Below are 13972 nucleotides of genomic sequence, written 5' to 3' on the forward strand. Positions count from 1 at the left end.
AGTGGTGTTTGCATGTTCTCCCCCTATGAATCAAGTCATATCTGCCACGTAGCTGGCAGGAGTTGATCTCACTCTCTATATTAGTATGTATTAAAGATGTATTTAGTGTGAAAATGGCATGCAAAGTGGAGCCATCTGCTAAATTCCATCTTTTTTTAATTACATCACCAGGTTTGTGAAGGTCATAGGATAAAAAAAATGAAGGTTTTCTATGGCTGAGATTTTTCTATAGATGGTTTAATTCTACAATTCTACAAAACATTCCGATGTCAAAAGCCTGCTACTATCAGAAAACATCAATCATTGCGAATGCAAACATGTACAGTACAATCTCTAGCTTCTATGTATCGTCACTCCCTTTTAGTGTCTATCCATTTGAGGTTAGAACAATGCATAGCTGGATGAATCCCAGCAGGTCTTATATCTTGTGCATTTCCTCACTGTACTATTGGACAAACAAAAAGCTTTTATACCAGCAGGATGGATGGGCATGTAGGAGCCCCATAAAAAGCTATAACTCAAGGCTATATGGGCTTTTTGTGTTTGCACCGTGGAAGGCCAACGTCTCTTATTGCCCATGAATAAAATACACGTGCTTTTTAGGTGTTTCAACCAGCAAATTGAAAAACTATAAATACATGTAAAGGTCTGTGCGGTTACTGGTCACGTTTTGATCTACAACGTGCTTCTTTAAAATAAAAATATAAACTAATCTGTCACTTAAGGACAATTAAGCCATAATTCTTTACCAACAATGGCATAGCATGAACTATGGAAGCCCAAATGTGCTGCAGAAAACGTCCGTTTTAAAAAGAAATAATGCAGAAAAATTGAAAACAGACATAAAAAGATATCAAATGTGGCAAAATTCATAGAAATGAGGCAAAATTTAAGAAAATGCAAGATATTAAAAAATGCAACCAACTAATGATGTAACCCAACCTGAATTTGAGTGTACTTGAACTTAAGCGACAAAGCTTTGGGTTTGGGTTATGACATTCATTCAAGAAATAAGAGCTACTTCCTATAGTAACGTCTGAATATTAGATAAAACATGTTTTTTGTTATTTCTTTTTTATGTTTAGTCTTACAGGTAAGTGAATCTGGAATCCTTTAGCACATGTGCCAACCACAAGGCCCGGGGGCCAAATTTGGCCCTTTAGAACATCAAATTTGGCCCGCATGAGAAGGAAAAAAACATGAAACATTTTGTAAATGACCAACTAATTCAGTTGTAGATATTTCAGCCCCTCAAAATACAAAAAATTATTTGCATGAAGGCAGTCATTTTATTAAATGTCAAATTGTTGAACAAACTGAATTTTTTCAATATCTGATACATTTCCGTCAAATCATTCCACGAAACTTTCCCAAATTGACAAAATCAAGTCAATTTAGGTAAAAATCCTGCAGGAACTGATATACTTGGATACATATTTGGCCCCTGAACTAAAATGGGTCGTTAGGGAACCATTTGGGATGTTGAAAATCGTGTAATTTAGAGGTTGCAGTAGCTAACTTAACGTTCCATGTTAGCTGTGCTGTATTCTTCCTAGGTTTTCTTTAACATGGGGTTGAATGATGAAGGTTCTTTCCACTACGTTACCTTTTTTTGTGGTAACGGAGTGGAAAACATGAAAGTTGGTCACAGCCATCACACATCAATGTTTCCTGTTCTAATACCTAATGTCCTTCATTGCCTTTTTTAAAAATTGGCATCAAAAAGTTGTTCTGGGGTTTCCATGGATACGGTTGATGATAACAGAGTGGAAATTAAAAGTGCTGAAAATCATCAATCGAACCTCCATTACAAAACAAAACCAACTAGAACTAGAAAGTTGCTTTATTAACAATACACACTTGATATTTCAGTGGTTGAAAATGTTCCTGAAAACAATTTCAGGACATATTCAGGACATATTTCTAATACCCCAAACGTACCCCTAATGAAAATTTCACCCATTTATGCCCCAAGTTGAATATTCTGAATGTGGTTATTGGGTAAAATATTAGAGCATGTTACAATTGTAGACGTTTGAAAGTGAACGAGCTAACAAACACGCACTGAAAGCGTTCCGAATCAGTCTTCCATTTCTAATCCTGCAGCTGATGCTTGTTCATGTGGAATTGTTGGGTTTTTTCTTAAGTATTTTATCTTTTCATAAGAACGATGAGAAAGCTATTGTCGTAATTGGCACTACATTATATAAAGTTGACTTGAATTGAGTGGAGAGAGACCTGTAGGGTGTGAGGATGTTGAGCGGCGGCGGCTCTTCACACGTGTAGAAGGTCTCCTGCATCGGAACGGGCAAAGACGTCCGCTCAAAAAGCTGCTGGTCCTGAATGGTTGAGCTCCTGAACGCCTTTCTCATGGTGATGTCTTGAAGAGACACTGAATATAGATAAAAACAGATAAAGAACATCTATAGAAGCATGTTTGCCCACTCTGTAAAGATAGCGACAACAAGGTGATAAAAAACAACTGAACGACTAAGAACAGCATCATTACAATCTGCTTTAACATGATCTTTATCGTGATTAAAATTGACATCTCTCAAGCAGACAGCATTAATATCACAGAGAGCTAAGCCTCTTATACAACACTAATCAGCCTCCCTTAGGCTCATCTTACGTTTCTGTCCTAATTGGTTAGTTTCAATTTCCCTGAAGGAAAGTCTCATAATTACAAAGACAAGCCAGGAAAGCTGAGGGTTCTCTGACGCAAAGTGGGAATGGCTGTTGTCATTTATTGGGGAATGAATACGTGTTGTAGGAGGACTCTAGGCTAGACCGTACGAACGTAGGCCAAGCTTCAAACCACTGAAGAACAATCTGTAACCAAAATAACACAGACTCTCAATCTCTGAAGCTAAATGTATTAGAAAGGTGTTGATCTGAATCAAACATAAAATGTTGAGAATGAGGAAATGCAAAAGTTTTGTTGCAGATTAAAGCTGTTAATGTGATTTTTTTAAAATGAGATAAAGACATTGTGTAGGCCTCAGATCAATAAATCAATCAGAAATAGAACTTTTGCTTGAAAAAAAAAAGATGTAAAAAGGTCAAAATTGCTGTTAGATAGTTTTCCATCTCCACTGTTAACACTCGATTTATTGACATTGTCAGAAAAGTTTCTTGCATTGCATTGTGGGATGTCCTATAGATGGACGCAGAGAAATGTTTTTTTTTACTTCATTCTTACTGTGATTTCTTTTTTCTTCATCTTGGCACCATTTTTGTTCTACATTGTCTCCAGTATTCCCCGTGATATCACCTCACTCTGCGAGACATTCAAATTCCCTGTAAGCCCCAAAAATAAACATCTTCCACTGTTTTGCCGCGCCTTTCAGTAAAAACACCAGAAATGTGTTAAGAAGTCACTTTGGCAGAGTTTTTAGGGACAAACACAAGAAATCACAATAAGAATGAAGTCAAAACACTTCTATGCGTCCGTCTATGGGACTCCACATCCCACAATGCAACGCAAGAAACCTTTCCGACAAATTATATAAGCGTGTGTTTAGGGTATAGATTTAAACACATTTTCAAGCAGCAATTTCAACCTTTTACATCTTTTTTCAGAGCAAATGATCTTTGATTTATTGTTCTATGAGGCCTAGACAATGGCTGTGTTCGAAATCGCAAACTAACGTAAGTCTGACATCAAAATTATTATGTAGGGCAGACACATTAGATAGTATGAAAAGATTGAGTACGTGAGAAATACCTGGATGTATACAAAATGAGGACATTTTTTAAGTATGCACAGTGGGCACACTAGGCATACTCAACCGCCCCATGATGCATTGCAAGCGTAATGTAAAATTGTCTGGGGAACATCCCCTTCTCAAAACAAAAGCATCTGTACTTGTCTTCAATTGGTTTTTTTTTTAAACCCTTTTGTAAATAGTGCTCTTATTTTGAAGTTAAGAGAAGTTTGGTCAGTAGCACGATGGTGAGTCTCTGAAAATCTCTGATTTGTCGGCATGAATAGTGTTTCGGTGAGTTTTATGGATCAAATGAGCACATGTTGATATTCTACTTGGTCACTTTCTCACCTAAATTGTTTTCAGAACTTTCAAAGTAAAGGTGGAGAATCAACAGAGATATTTAGCCTCGGTGTGATTCAGGTTTTCGTCGTTGTAGGTTCCAAATGCATCTTGGGAAACGTGGAAGTATACTTCAGTGGGAACGCTCATCATCCTAATCATACTTATAGTACAGTATATAGTAAACAGTATGTACTCATTGAGTTTATAGTGTACAGGCAAGGCAAATGTATTTGTATAGCGCATTTCATACACAAGGCAACTCAATGAGCTTTACATGAATAAAAAGTGCAACAGAAAACATTCAGCAGTGAAATCAGCAACAAAAAGATTTAAAATCATCAGTGAAAACATTTAAAATCAGCAACAAATACATTACAACAACATGACCAAAAATCTAGAGAAAAAGGGAGCTTTTAAGTTCAATTTTTTTATTTGATCGTATAATATGGAGTGTGACATTTCAAACACATTCATCTGATAAAAAAAAGTTAGCATCTCCACAGTGACTTTAATTAAGTGTAGCTTCTCTGTCACCGGTTTTAGTTTTCGCTACAATGAAAACTTTTAAACAAAGTGACATAATTGAATAGAAACACAGAAAATAAAGAGTTGTTTAATCAGTGCATGGTAGAGGATTTCGCCTCTTGTTGCAAAAAAAAAAAGGATATCGACTTTCTAACTCTCAGACGGGGACGTTCTTGCCACCTGAGGCAAGGTTTATTATGGCGTATTAAGCACATGGAGAGGAGGATCAGAAAATCCAAGAGGGAGGAAAATAAAGCTGCATGGACACAACACAGACAGTGTAATAAAAACCAAGGGGGTGACAGAGGTACCGTAAAGATGCAGTTTATGTGAAACAAAGGGCAGATGCTGACATTTAGGAAACATTCTCAGGAGACGCTGACGGACCAACGCCACCAAAGAAACGGCAGGCAGGAATCAATGATCGTTATAACTAAATAAAGGGCAAGAAAGAGACATGGAACCCTAACGTAGAATTTCAAATGAGCAAAACAGGAATCTGCGACTATCCCACGAGAGGAGAGGAAGTCAGTAACCTGAGAAGAGCCTGAGGGTGGATTAAGCTTCAAAGACAACATGAGGGAATAACTACAGGAGGCAGGAAACACAAACAGTGATGATATAGTCTTTTGTTTTCATCTAAAATAGCCACTCGTTCGTCCCTCATTTCATATCTACTTAATATGTGAAGAACTACACTTACTCTTTTCCAATTCTCTCCAAATTTGCTGCTTTTCTCTTGTATAAATACTTGTTCTTGTGGCTAAATGTGCATTTACATATTTACAAATGGCCAAAAGTTCTGACAGTCTTCTCAGTATTCTGTTTTTGTTCATCCCGTTGTTTCCCAGGACCTTCTAACTGCCTCTAAGTTGATAAAAAAAGGCACAAGGCCGCTTCTTTGTTTTTATTTCATTAAATAAACATGTCTCAAGATTGAATTTTCCCTACATGATTAAGTCATTGATTCAGTCTGTTTTTTTTCTGTTGGTTTTATTAGAATTAAGTAAATCTAAAAATACACCGCTCAGGTTTGAAGTAAAAGGTTGGTCTTGAATGTTTTTTGTTTTTTTTCTCCAAAAAAAGCATAATGCTGATAGCAATAATAAGCAAATAACTTTTTTATAAAAATTATAATATCGATAATTAGAAGCTGGCTCAACAGATTACCTCTTAACATGGCATGAGGTCAAAGTGTATCCCACAACACACTGGATAATTTCAGGTGAGAATACAATAAAGCAGAGGTAGGCAACGTTTATCAGAGCGGGGCCAAAAATATGTTTGTTTGTTTGATTGGAGGGTCACATGATCAACATTAATGTCAACATTTAGAATAATGAGCCATCTGAGCATTAATTAAGAAAGAACAAAGATTTTTTACATAAATGTTGTGTTGTATGTTTGTTGTTGTCTTGCTCGTTGTGAAGCATTTTGTGCATTTCTGTAGTTGTTTCGTGTATTTTTCCTGTAAAATACATGTTTTTACATGTATTTGTGTGTGTCATTTTGCGTTTTTTTCTTTAGTATTTTTTGTGTATTTCTTTTGTCCTTTTGCTTGTTTGTTAGTACTGTGGGTTTGCAGAGTCATTTTTCGTGTTTTTCTTGTCTTTTTGTGTACTTTTGTTGTCAAAACAACAATGTAAATACCAAAAATGACTTCAAAAATATATAAAATTAAATAATGATACACAAAATGACTCCAAAAACATATGACACGACAGAAAAACACATAAGTATAACAAAATTACAGAAAACCACTAAAAAAATAAACAAATAAAGAATTAACAAATCGACAACAAAATTACACAAAAAGACTCCAAGTAAGCAATGCAAAATTACAGCTGAAATATACAAAATGACAACTAATTAATAAGAGAAGCTTTTATTTTGAAAATATGTTTCATTTTTAGCTTGATGCCGGTCCCAGGACCATTTTACGTTCCACTCGCAATGCATCATGGTCCAGTTGAGTATGACTAGTGTGCCCACCGTGCATACTTTAAAAATGTCCCGATATAGTATACATCCGGGTATTTCTTGCATACTCAATCTTTTCATACTATCTAATGTGAATGCACGATATAATAATATTGATGTCAGACTTAGTATGATTAGTACGTTGTAAGTATATTCAAACACAGCCATTATCTTTATCTGTGTTAAAAGAGGTGATAGGGTTCATCGCTGGTATCTTTGAGTATAAAAGAAAATAAATCAAAGTGCTGAGCAACGATGATGCTAATCTGTGTATGTGTTTGTGCACGTTTGCATGTGTTCGGAAGAACCAGGAAGTTAACTTCTTATCAGTTATCCAGCACATAACGGTAGCGAATCTGCTCCTTTCATATCTTTATTTATATCGATAACATCTGACAAACATTTATGCTAATCCAAAGCAGGGCAAGGACGTTCTTGTAGCCCTTCAGCTCTACACCAACTTCTGGGAATGTCCTCCTGCCTTTCCTTTCCTTCGTGCACGGTCTCATAAAGATGCACAGCCAGAGTAGATAAGACGAGTCAGAGGCTCAGCGGGTTTAGCATTTCCGCTGTCCTTCCCGTTTTAGCTCGGCGCTCTCCAGTCATTCCAGTAATTCACTGATTCAGTCTTACATGTCAAACTGTCCCTTTAACTTGCGAAAAACTTCCCAGTATGTGTTCACATGTGACAATATTCCTATAAGTAGGTAGTTTGTGTTGAGTAACATTTGTGATTTGAGTATTTTGACAATGAGTCAACTGTGAAATATTCAAGAGGGTATCATATGGATATTGTTGCATTAATCTTTTTTTTCTCCCCTAAATAATCACCAAGAGAACATTAGTGAGGTTGAATTAAGTTGCACGCACATTCCCCTTTAATCCTGGAAAAGTGTGGTAGATTTGGCTTTATGTCTTTTTCTATATAACACTAAATCAATTAATAATGCATGAAAAACTTCACATAATGATTACTTGGAACATTATTTAATTTACCTACAAAGCTTTGCTTTTGTAAATTGCATTGATTTGACATTCTTTCTCTAACAAATCTCTCAGCTAATTTTTTTTAAATATATATATTTTTTATTGTTTAATAAGTGCTAGACCAAAAAAAAAATGTGTAAATGTGTGATGTTGTCCCAAGACATACAAAGGAAGCATTTCTGTGTCATATTGGGGCCCTGTCTTAACTAAAGAGAAAGTAACCTAAACTGTTATGCATTTGTTTCAATCATCTTATATCAACCAGTTTAGTGTTGCAGGATGTCGTTGCGTGTTCTACCACCAAAGGGCAAGTCATTAATGTGATTTGTCAATATGCAGTGTGCATAGATCAAGTTGAGAAAGTTGGAAAGAGGGAAAGAAATCAAGAATTAATTTTAAAAAAAAAAAGACAGAAAAAACAGCCAGCATCCCTACATTAAAAAAAATTAATTACCCTCCAACAACTGTCATGCTGCACTGGTTTGGGATCTTTTTAACTGAATTTATAATTTAATCTATGGTATCAGAACCTTAAAACTGAATCTGTGTATCCTTCGTTCTTTGGTTATTCCGTTTTAAAACCAAATCAAAATAACAAATAAACAGTGTGGTTATTTAGTTTTACTGACTGAAAACCAAAACAGAAATACAAAAATATCAAAAACCAAATAAGCAGCCGTTTTCTGTTTTAAAACAAATCTTTTTCTGTTTGTGAGACATTTGGATATTTTCGGGGAAATTAGAGCCAGAACTGAAGTCTGGTTTCCCTCCACACGTCCTGGTCCAGGTCTCCTCACACAATAGGACTGTTTAGATTTATTTCAGCCGTTTCCTGCTCCTGTTTTCATTCAGTCTGTAGATGTGTTAGCTCATAAAAAGCTGCTCACGCTGTAGTTTTGTTTTATGGTGTGGGCAATCTTAACAGCATTACGGTCCAAATAGTATCCAAATAAACTGGTGACTGACTATCGACTGTGAGGCTGGTGTGAGGAACAATAGATGTTAGAATAGATTTGACACTTTTGCAAAAACAATTGCACAGCTTTTTTGAGGCCAGTAAAAATGTTTGTTTTGCACGTTTGCTACTGACGGCAGCCGTCAACACAGACGGAAGTTGATCACAAGAAATGAGGAGCACCAGTAGATTCATTACACCACCTTTGTTTTCCTTAATCACATATCCTGTGCATGTTTTACATCCATTTTTTGTTTTGATTTATTAATGTATTTATAACGTTTCAATTCACCAGTTCATCAGTAATGTGACTTATCGCTCCTTTTTTGTCCAGGAGTAAAAGTCCGTCTGTGGGTCCCCTCAGTGTGGTGAGATTAAAAGATGAAGCTCTCGTCCTATTTTCCCAGAAATATCCAAATATATCACAAAAACAACAAGATTTAATTCTAAAAAAGATAAACGCTGCTTTTCTGGTATTTGATTTTTCTGTATTTCTGGTTTGGTTTTAAGTCAGTAAAACAAAATAACCACACCGTTTATTTGTTATTTTGATTTGGTTTTAAAACAGAATAACCAAAGAACAAAGGGTACACAGATTCAACTGGCTCACTCATACGGCAATTTTAGAAACTTTAATCAACCTAACGTACATATTTTTGGATTGCAGGAGGAAGCTTGAGAACACTCAAACCCATGCAGCTTATATATTAATTATTTCAAAATGTCATGCCTAAAAATATATACTTTTTATGCCATAGTCTTGTGAACATTCCCGTAATCAGTTGTACTAGTCGCTGTTGTGTTAGTTTGTTGGAACAACACAACAGATCGTTAAAAGACTGGAAGCAGGGAGTCGTAAAAACCAGAGCTGCAGTGTATTCATTTAAATTACATGAAACTGACAAAATAACCAGGAAGTGCTGTGACATTTTACTTCTTATCTGAAATACAATAACTTTATTCTCTGGATAACTCCCTGCAGTTAAAACATATTTGATAAAAGCATTTTTTAAACCTCCAGTGAAGTGTTTTTCAGAGGCTGGGCTCTAATTTGCATGTTTTGCTCTTTGATATTTAGACTCTTCTTTTTATTCTTTAGCTGAAGTATTAACATGAATGTAAATTTGACATTTGTAAAATCATCCAAAGACTGCTTAATCAATTTGGAAATATCACAATAGTGACTTTGCAAACTGCAGTGTGAAATTTATGTAGAAATCTAGATAATCATTACCAGGTTTCAAAGTAGTGGACATTTTTTTTTCTTTTCCTTTTTTAAATGTATTTATTTATTTATATATTTTTTAATAATAGTAGAAAATTTCCGGTAAATTTCCACTGAAATTTCAACTCAGTTTGTTGGAATTAAATGGAAATTGGGACTAATTTGAAATGACAGTATCATATCGGAACATAACTATTAGCATCCATGCAAAAAGATACAATTAAAAAACATAACATTTTAATATATTTATTTTTCAGTAGAACTTTACAATAATACTATTATTCAACTTTTGAACATATCTTGTTTTTTAGGACTTGCAGAGAGTAGTACGATCTAAAGTAAAATAATTTGATTGAACAATCAATTCATTCACAACAAAAGGCTCCGTGTTGAGTAAAATATTACTCATCTGCCTGACCCCATATTTGGCCTCAATACCCCGCAGTAAGCAGCATTCCATGTGCATGTGACAGAGGAATAGCAGAGATACACTCAAGTATACTTGCATAAAAACTGGTTGTACCTTAAATTAATTCCGCTAATTCCCAAATATTTCCACCTTTGAATATTTACTGAATTGTGCAACCCTTCATTACTAATCCCAAAGTTTGGATAAATAGGTGATATACCCTTTGATTATTAGATGACCACTATCAAATTGTGGTTTATCCATCAAACATTTCAGTAAGATGGTTGACAAGGTAAAGGAAATGTTGGCGTGAAGGTCAGATGGTGATGTGTGATGACAAGGATGTCCAGGGTGATGTATGCTGTGTCATCTCTGGTGCAGTGGCCGAGGTCACAAGTGCTTTATCACGTGAATCCGTGCATGATACACACCAGAGCATGTGTGTGTAATCACAGCACATCGCCCTGGCCCATCATCCTTTTAACGGTATCCTCCCCCATGTTTCCCACCCCCTCCCCCTCCCTTTCATCCATCCACTACACCTCCTCAGGCTTTGTTGTCCTCCGTGGTCCACTCCCATCTCCCTGATTGATCTCTGTCCTCCCTCCATCTTGCGCGGATGCTATTTGTGTACTGTCAGGCGCGCTACCCTGAATCACTCCAGCCAGCTGAGCTAATGGCCTGTATCCCCTATGTAATGGCAGCGTTATATCACCGCATGGCCGTGGGCCATTATGAAAGAGCACAAAGAAGAACCGCAGGGTTTTCAAACATTTCAAGCCTTTTTAAAATTTAATATATGCTTTTGAATCATTTCTAAGGTACTTACCTTTCATATGGTTTCTACGATGGTTTTTATGTCACTGCCTATGAAATGTTGGCGTTTTCAATATGTTTTTCTTTGTGTGAGGTTAGGTTTAAGTATTTCACTCTTTGGCTCCTTTGCCTCACATCACTTACTTTAAAAGCCTTTTAAAAAAAACACTTTTTTTTTTCTTTTTACAAAAACTAATTTATTCCTTTTTTTTTGTTACAAATTGAAAACAATTTTACAAATACAGGAACACACGTCTGTTTCAACATTTGTAATTTCAATTTTTCCCCCAAATAATTCTGTAAATTTGTTTCAAAAATGTAAATTTTTTGTGGCATTTGTAAAATAGTTTTGCACTTCTCAGCCACCGTAGAATCGTGACCAAAAAAATGCAAACAGGCTAAAAGAAGCTTTACACATTTACTCAGAATTTACTACAAGCATTTGACTGATGTCTCAAAAGTTTGACAAACGGACAAATTTGTCTAATTCTGCTCATAATCTCGTCCAAAATCTTGCTCTACATGTTACGGTTTGATTAGAGATCATGTTAGCCTGTGACTGTAGATGAATGCAGAGCTTCATCTGAAAATCTCTGGTACAAAGACAGGTTTAGCTGTTGGTGTATTAGCTGAACTGGTGATCAGTTTACCTGGTGACACATCGCACCAGAAGTATTACACCTTTGTTCTAAAAGTGAAGGTGATTCGCCGGATGGTGGTAAATAAATGTTTCACAAATAACATTTTGGGATCATGTCACACATTTTCATGGTATTTTTCTCAGTCAACGAGTGGCTGAGAGGGTCTAAAACAGCAAATGCGACCTTCCCGTCTTTCAGTAATTAGCCTGAAGGATATAAATGTAAAATCAATAACAGTAGTTGACTCTATTAACCCTATTTAGCATGTCTGGCACAGTTTGGAGAAGTTTAATAGCCAGTAAAGTCATCTAAATATTAAAAGATGATGAAACGGAAACATAAAAACTAGAGGTGCGACTGATTAAGCAACGTTTTTCAGTTTAAAGGGATTTTTGTATATGACGTTGCTGTTTATTTCATAGACTTCTCCTCAGGTTCTCCCGTTGTAGCCGTTGCATCAGTATTATGGGTATACCAGGAACTCGTGCAATGAGAGGTTCCGCGCTGCTTGGAGTGTGAAAAAAATTAACTGCGTTATTTTTTTTTAGTACATTATTTTTCTGTAATTCATTAATCATAATTAAAATAAACGCATTATAGTCCCAGCCCTAGTAAAAACGTAAAAGTGTAAATAGATGCGGAAATGACTATACCCTAAAACAGAGATCAGAAAATTTTGAAAAGGAAAATCAGAGGCTCTAGATCAGACATGGGCAAGTGGCGGCCCGGGGGCCACATATGGCCCTCAATCTAATTTGTTGCAGCCCCCAAGGCAAATCTCCAAAAATTGTAATTTGAGAAGTTGTGAGGAATATAAAGCCAATATATTACAAAGTACACAAAAACACACAAAATGACTAATGTAACAGAAAATGACAACAAAGACAGACACAGCAACATCTTAAACAAACAAAATGACTACAAAAACATCAACAAATTACAGAATAGCTCCTAAGAAACACAAACTGTTAACAAAGTTACACAAAATGACAGGATAATACAGAAAACAACAAAAAATACAGAAAGCGACCCCAAAAACGCACAAAATCGACAGTAAAAATGCAGAAAATGAGAAAAACTGACATGAAATGTTTATAATGTGGCCCTTGAATCAGACAATCACATTTTTGTGGCCCCCACTGTGATATAGTCCCTGCTCTAGATACTGGATTTTATTTACTTTGATGAATATAAATGCATCATAATAACCCTGACCTCTTAGTATTTGGTAAGAACTAAGAAGTTGGATCAAATTTGTCAAAAGGTTACCATGAGCTTTGAAGCTAATTAATTTAAGGAGACGGTCTGTAAAGCACTTTTTTATGTGGCCCATTCTCCTCCATCCTCCCTGACCCTCATTCTCCCAGCTTTATTCCCTGACTGTCCTGATTTATGGGCCCATCCTGCCATGCACTCATTCCCCTCTCCTTCACACCCTCTCTCACGCCGATCACAGAGCAATTACAAGCCGAGTCATTTTGCCTGAGATAAAAGCACAGTCTCGTGTTGTGGTGCCATTCTGACCATATAAGGGTGGAGGGAAGTAGGCAACGAGGCATTTGTGAGAGCCAAACTTTTTCATAAAGTCCCCAAACAGCTGTTTGTCTTTCTACCACAGTCGAGTGTTTCCCACTAGTCAAAACACATTTGAGTATCTTTTTTGTTTTTAATCACAAACCTTTCATGTTTGGTGGGAGGAAAAAAAAAAAACATGAAGTGTAGGTTTTTCTGCTTAAACCAAGTGGGAAATTAATTGAAACTGGCACGACTTTTTTCAACACTGGATATAGAAAACTTAGTGGTCCACTCCTTTCACACTCCACTACTTTTTGCAGCAGTGTCCTTTATTATGCACTCCATCTTTTTAAGCCCCCTACACCACCCTGCTTTAACTGCTGCCAATCTCATCCACCGTCTATTAAGTCTATATATCTGGCACACATGGACAAATGTTGAGGATGCCACAAAAACATAGAAAGAAACAAGCAGTGTTGGATTTTAAGAGACAAATGTGATTAAAAGGTTAGGCTTTTATTAAAAGCATTTTTGAGGCAGTTAAAGTATATTTTCCATCAAGTTTTAATGGTAATTTAGGGCCTCAAAGGGGGTGAAATTAAATAAATAAATGATGTATCATATCCAAAACATAAACAACAGCACCCATGTGAAATAATAAAAAAAACCCAAAAAACATTTTAACTGTGGCTGAAATTTTCATAATCAATGACGGTCTCTGAGGACTGGACTCTGAAGCCATTTGCTTTGACTGTGAGTGACTCTACAGAGCATCACTGAGCAGCCTGTGCACTTCCGCACTGGGAATAATAACAGAAATATTGGCACAATATTGTAATTACTAATAAGGATAGTACTGGTAGTAGT

The 13972-nt window shown here is 36.1% G+C and overlaps 1 protein-coding gene across 2 annotated transcripts in view; it reads right to left on the reverse strand.

Moving 5' to 3' along the window:
* The window catches only part of wasf1 (WASP family member 1), a 58113-nt gene that overhangs the window by 17135 nt on the left and 27006 nt on the right, over nucleotides 1-13972 (reverse strand). For both annotated transcript variants that reach the window (XM_028440276.1, XM_028440274.1), the window contains exon 4: nucleotides 2239-2392. In XM_028440276.1, the coding sequence (XP_028296077.1) occupies nucleotides 2239-2392 (154 nt within the window). The remainder of the gene's footprint in view (nucleotides 1-2238; nucleotides 2393-13972) is intronic.

Source organism: Gouania willdenowi, chromosome 24, assembly GCF_900634775.1.
Source record: "Gouania willdenowi chromosome 24, fGouWil2.1, whole genome shotgun sequence".
In the NCBI taxonomy this organism is placed as follows: Eukaryota; Metazoa; Chordata; class Actinopteri; order Blenniiformes; family Gobiesocidae; genus Gouania; species Gouania willdenowi.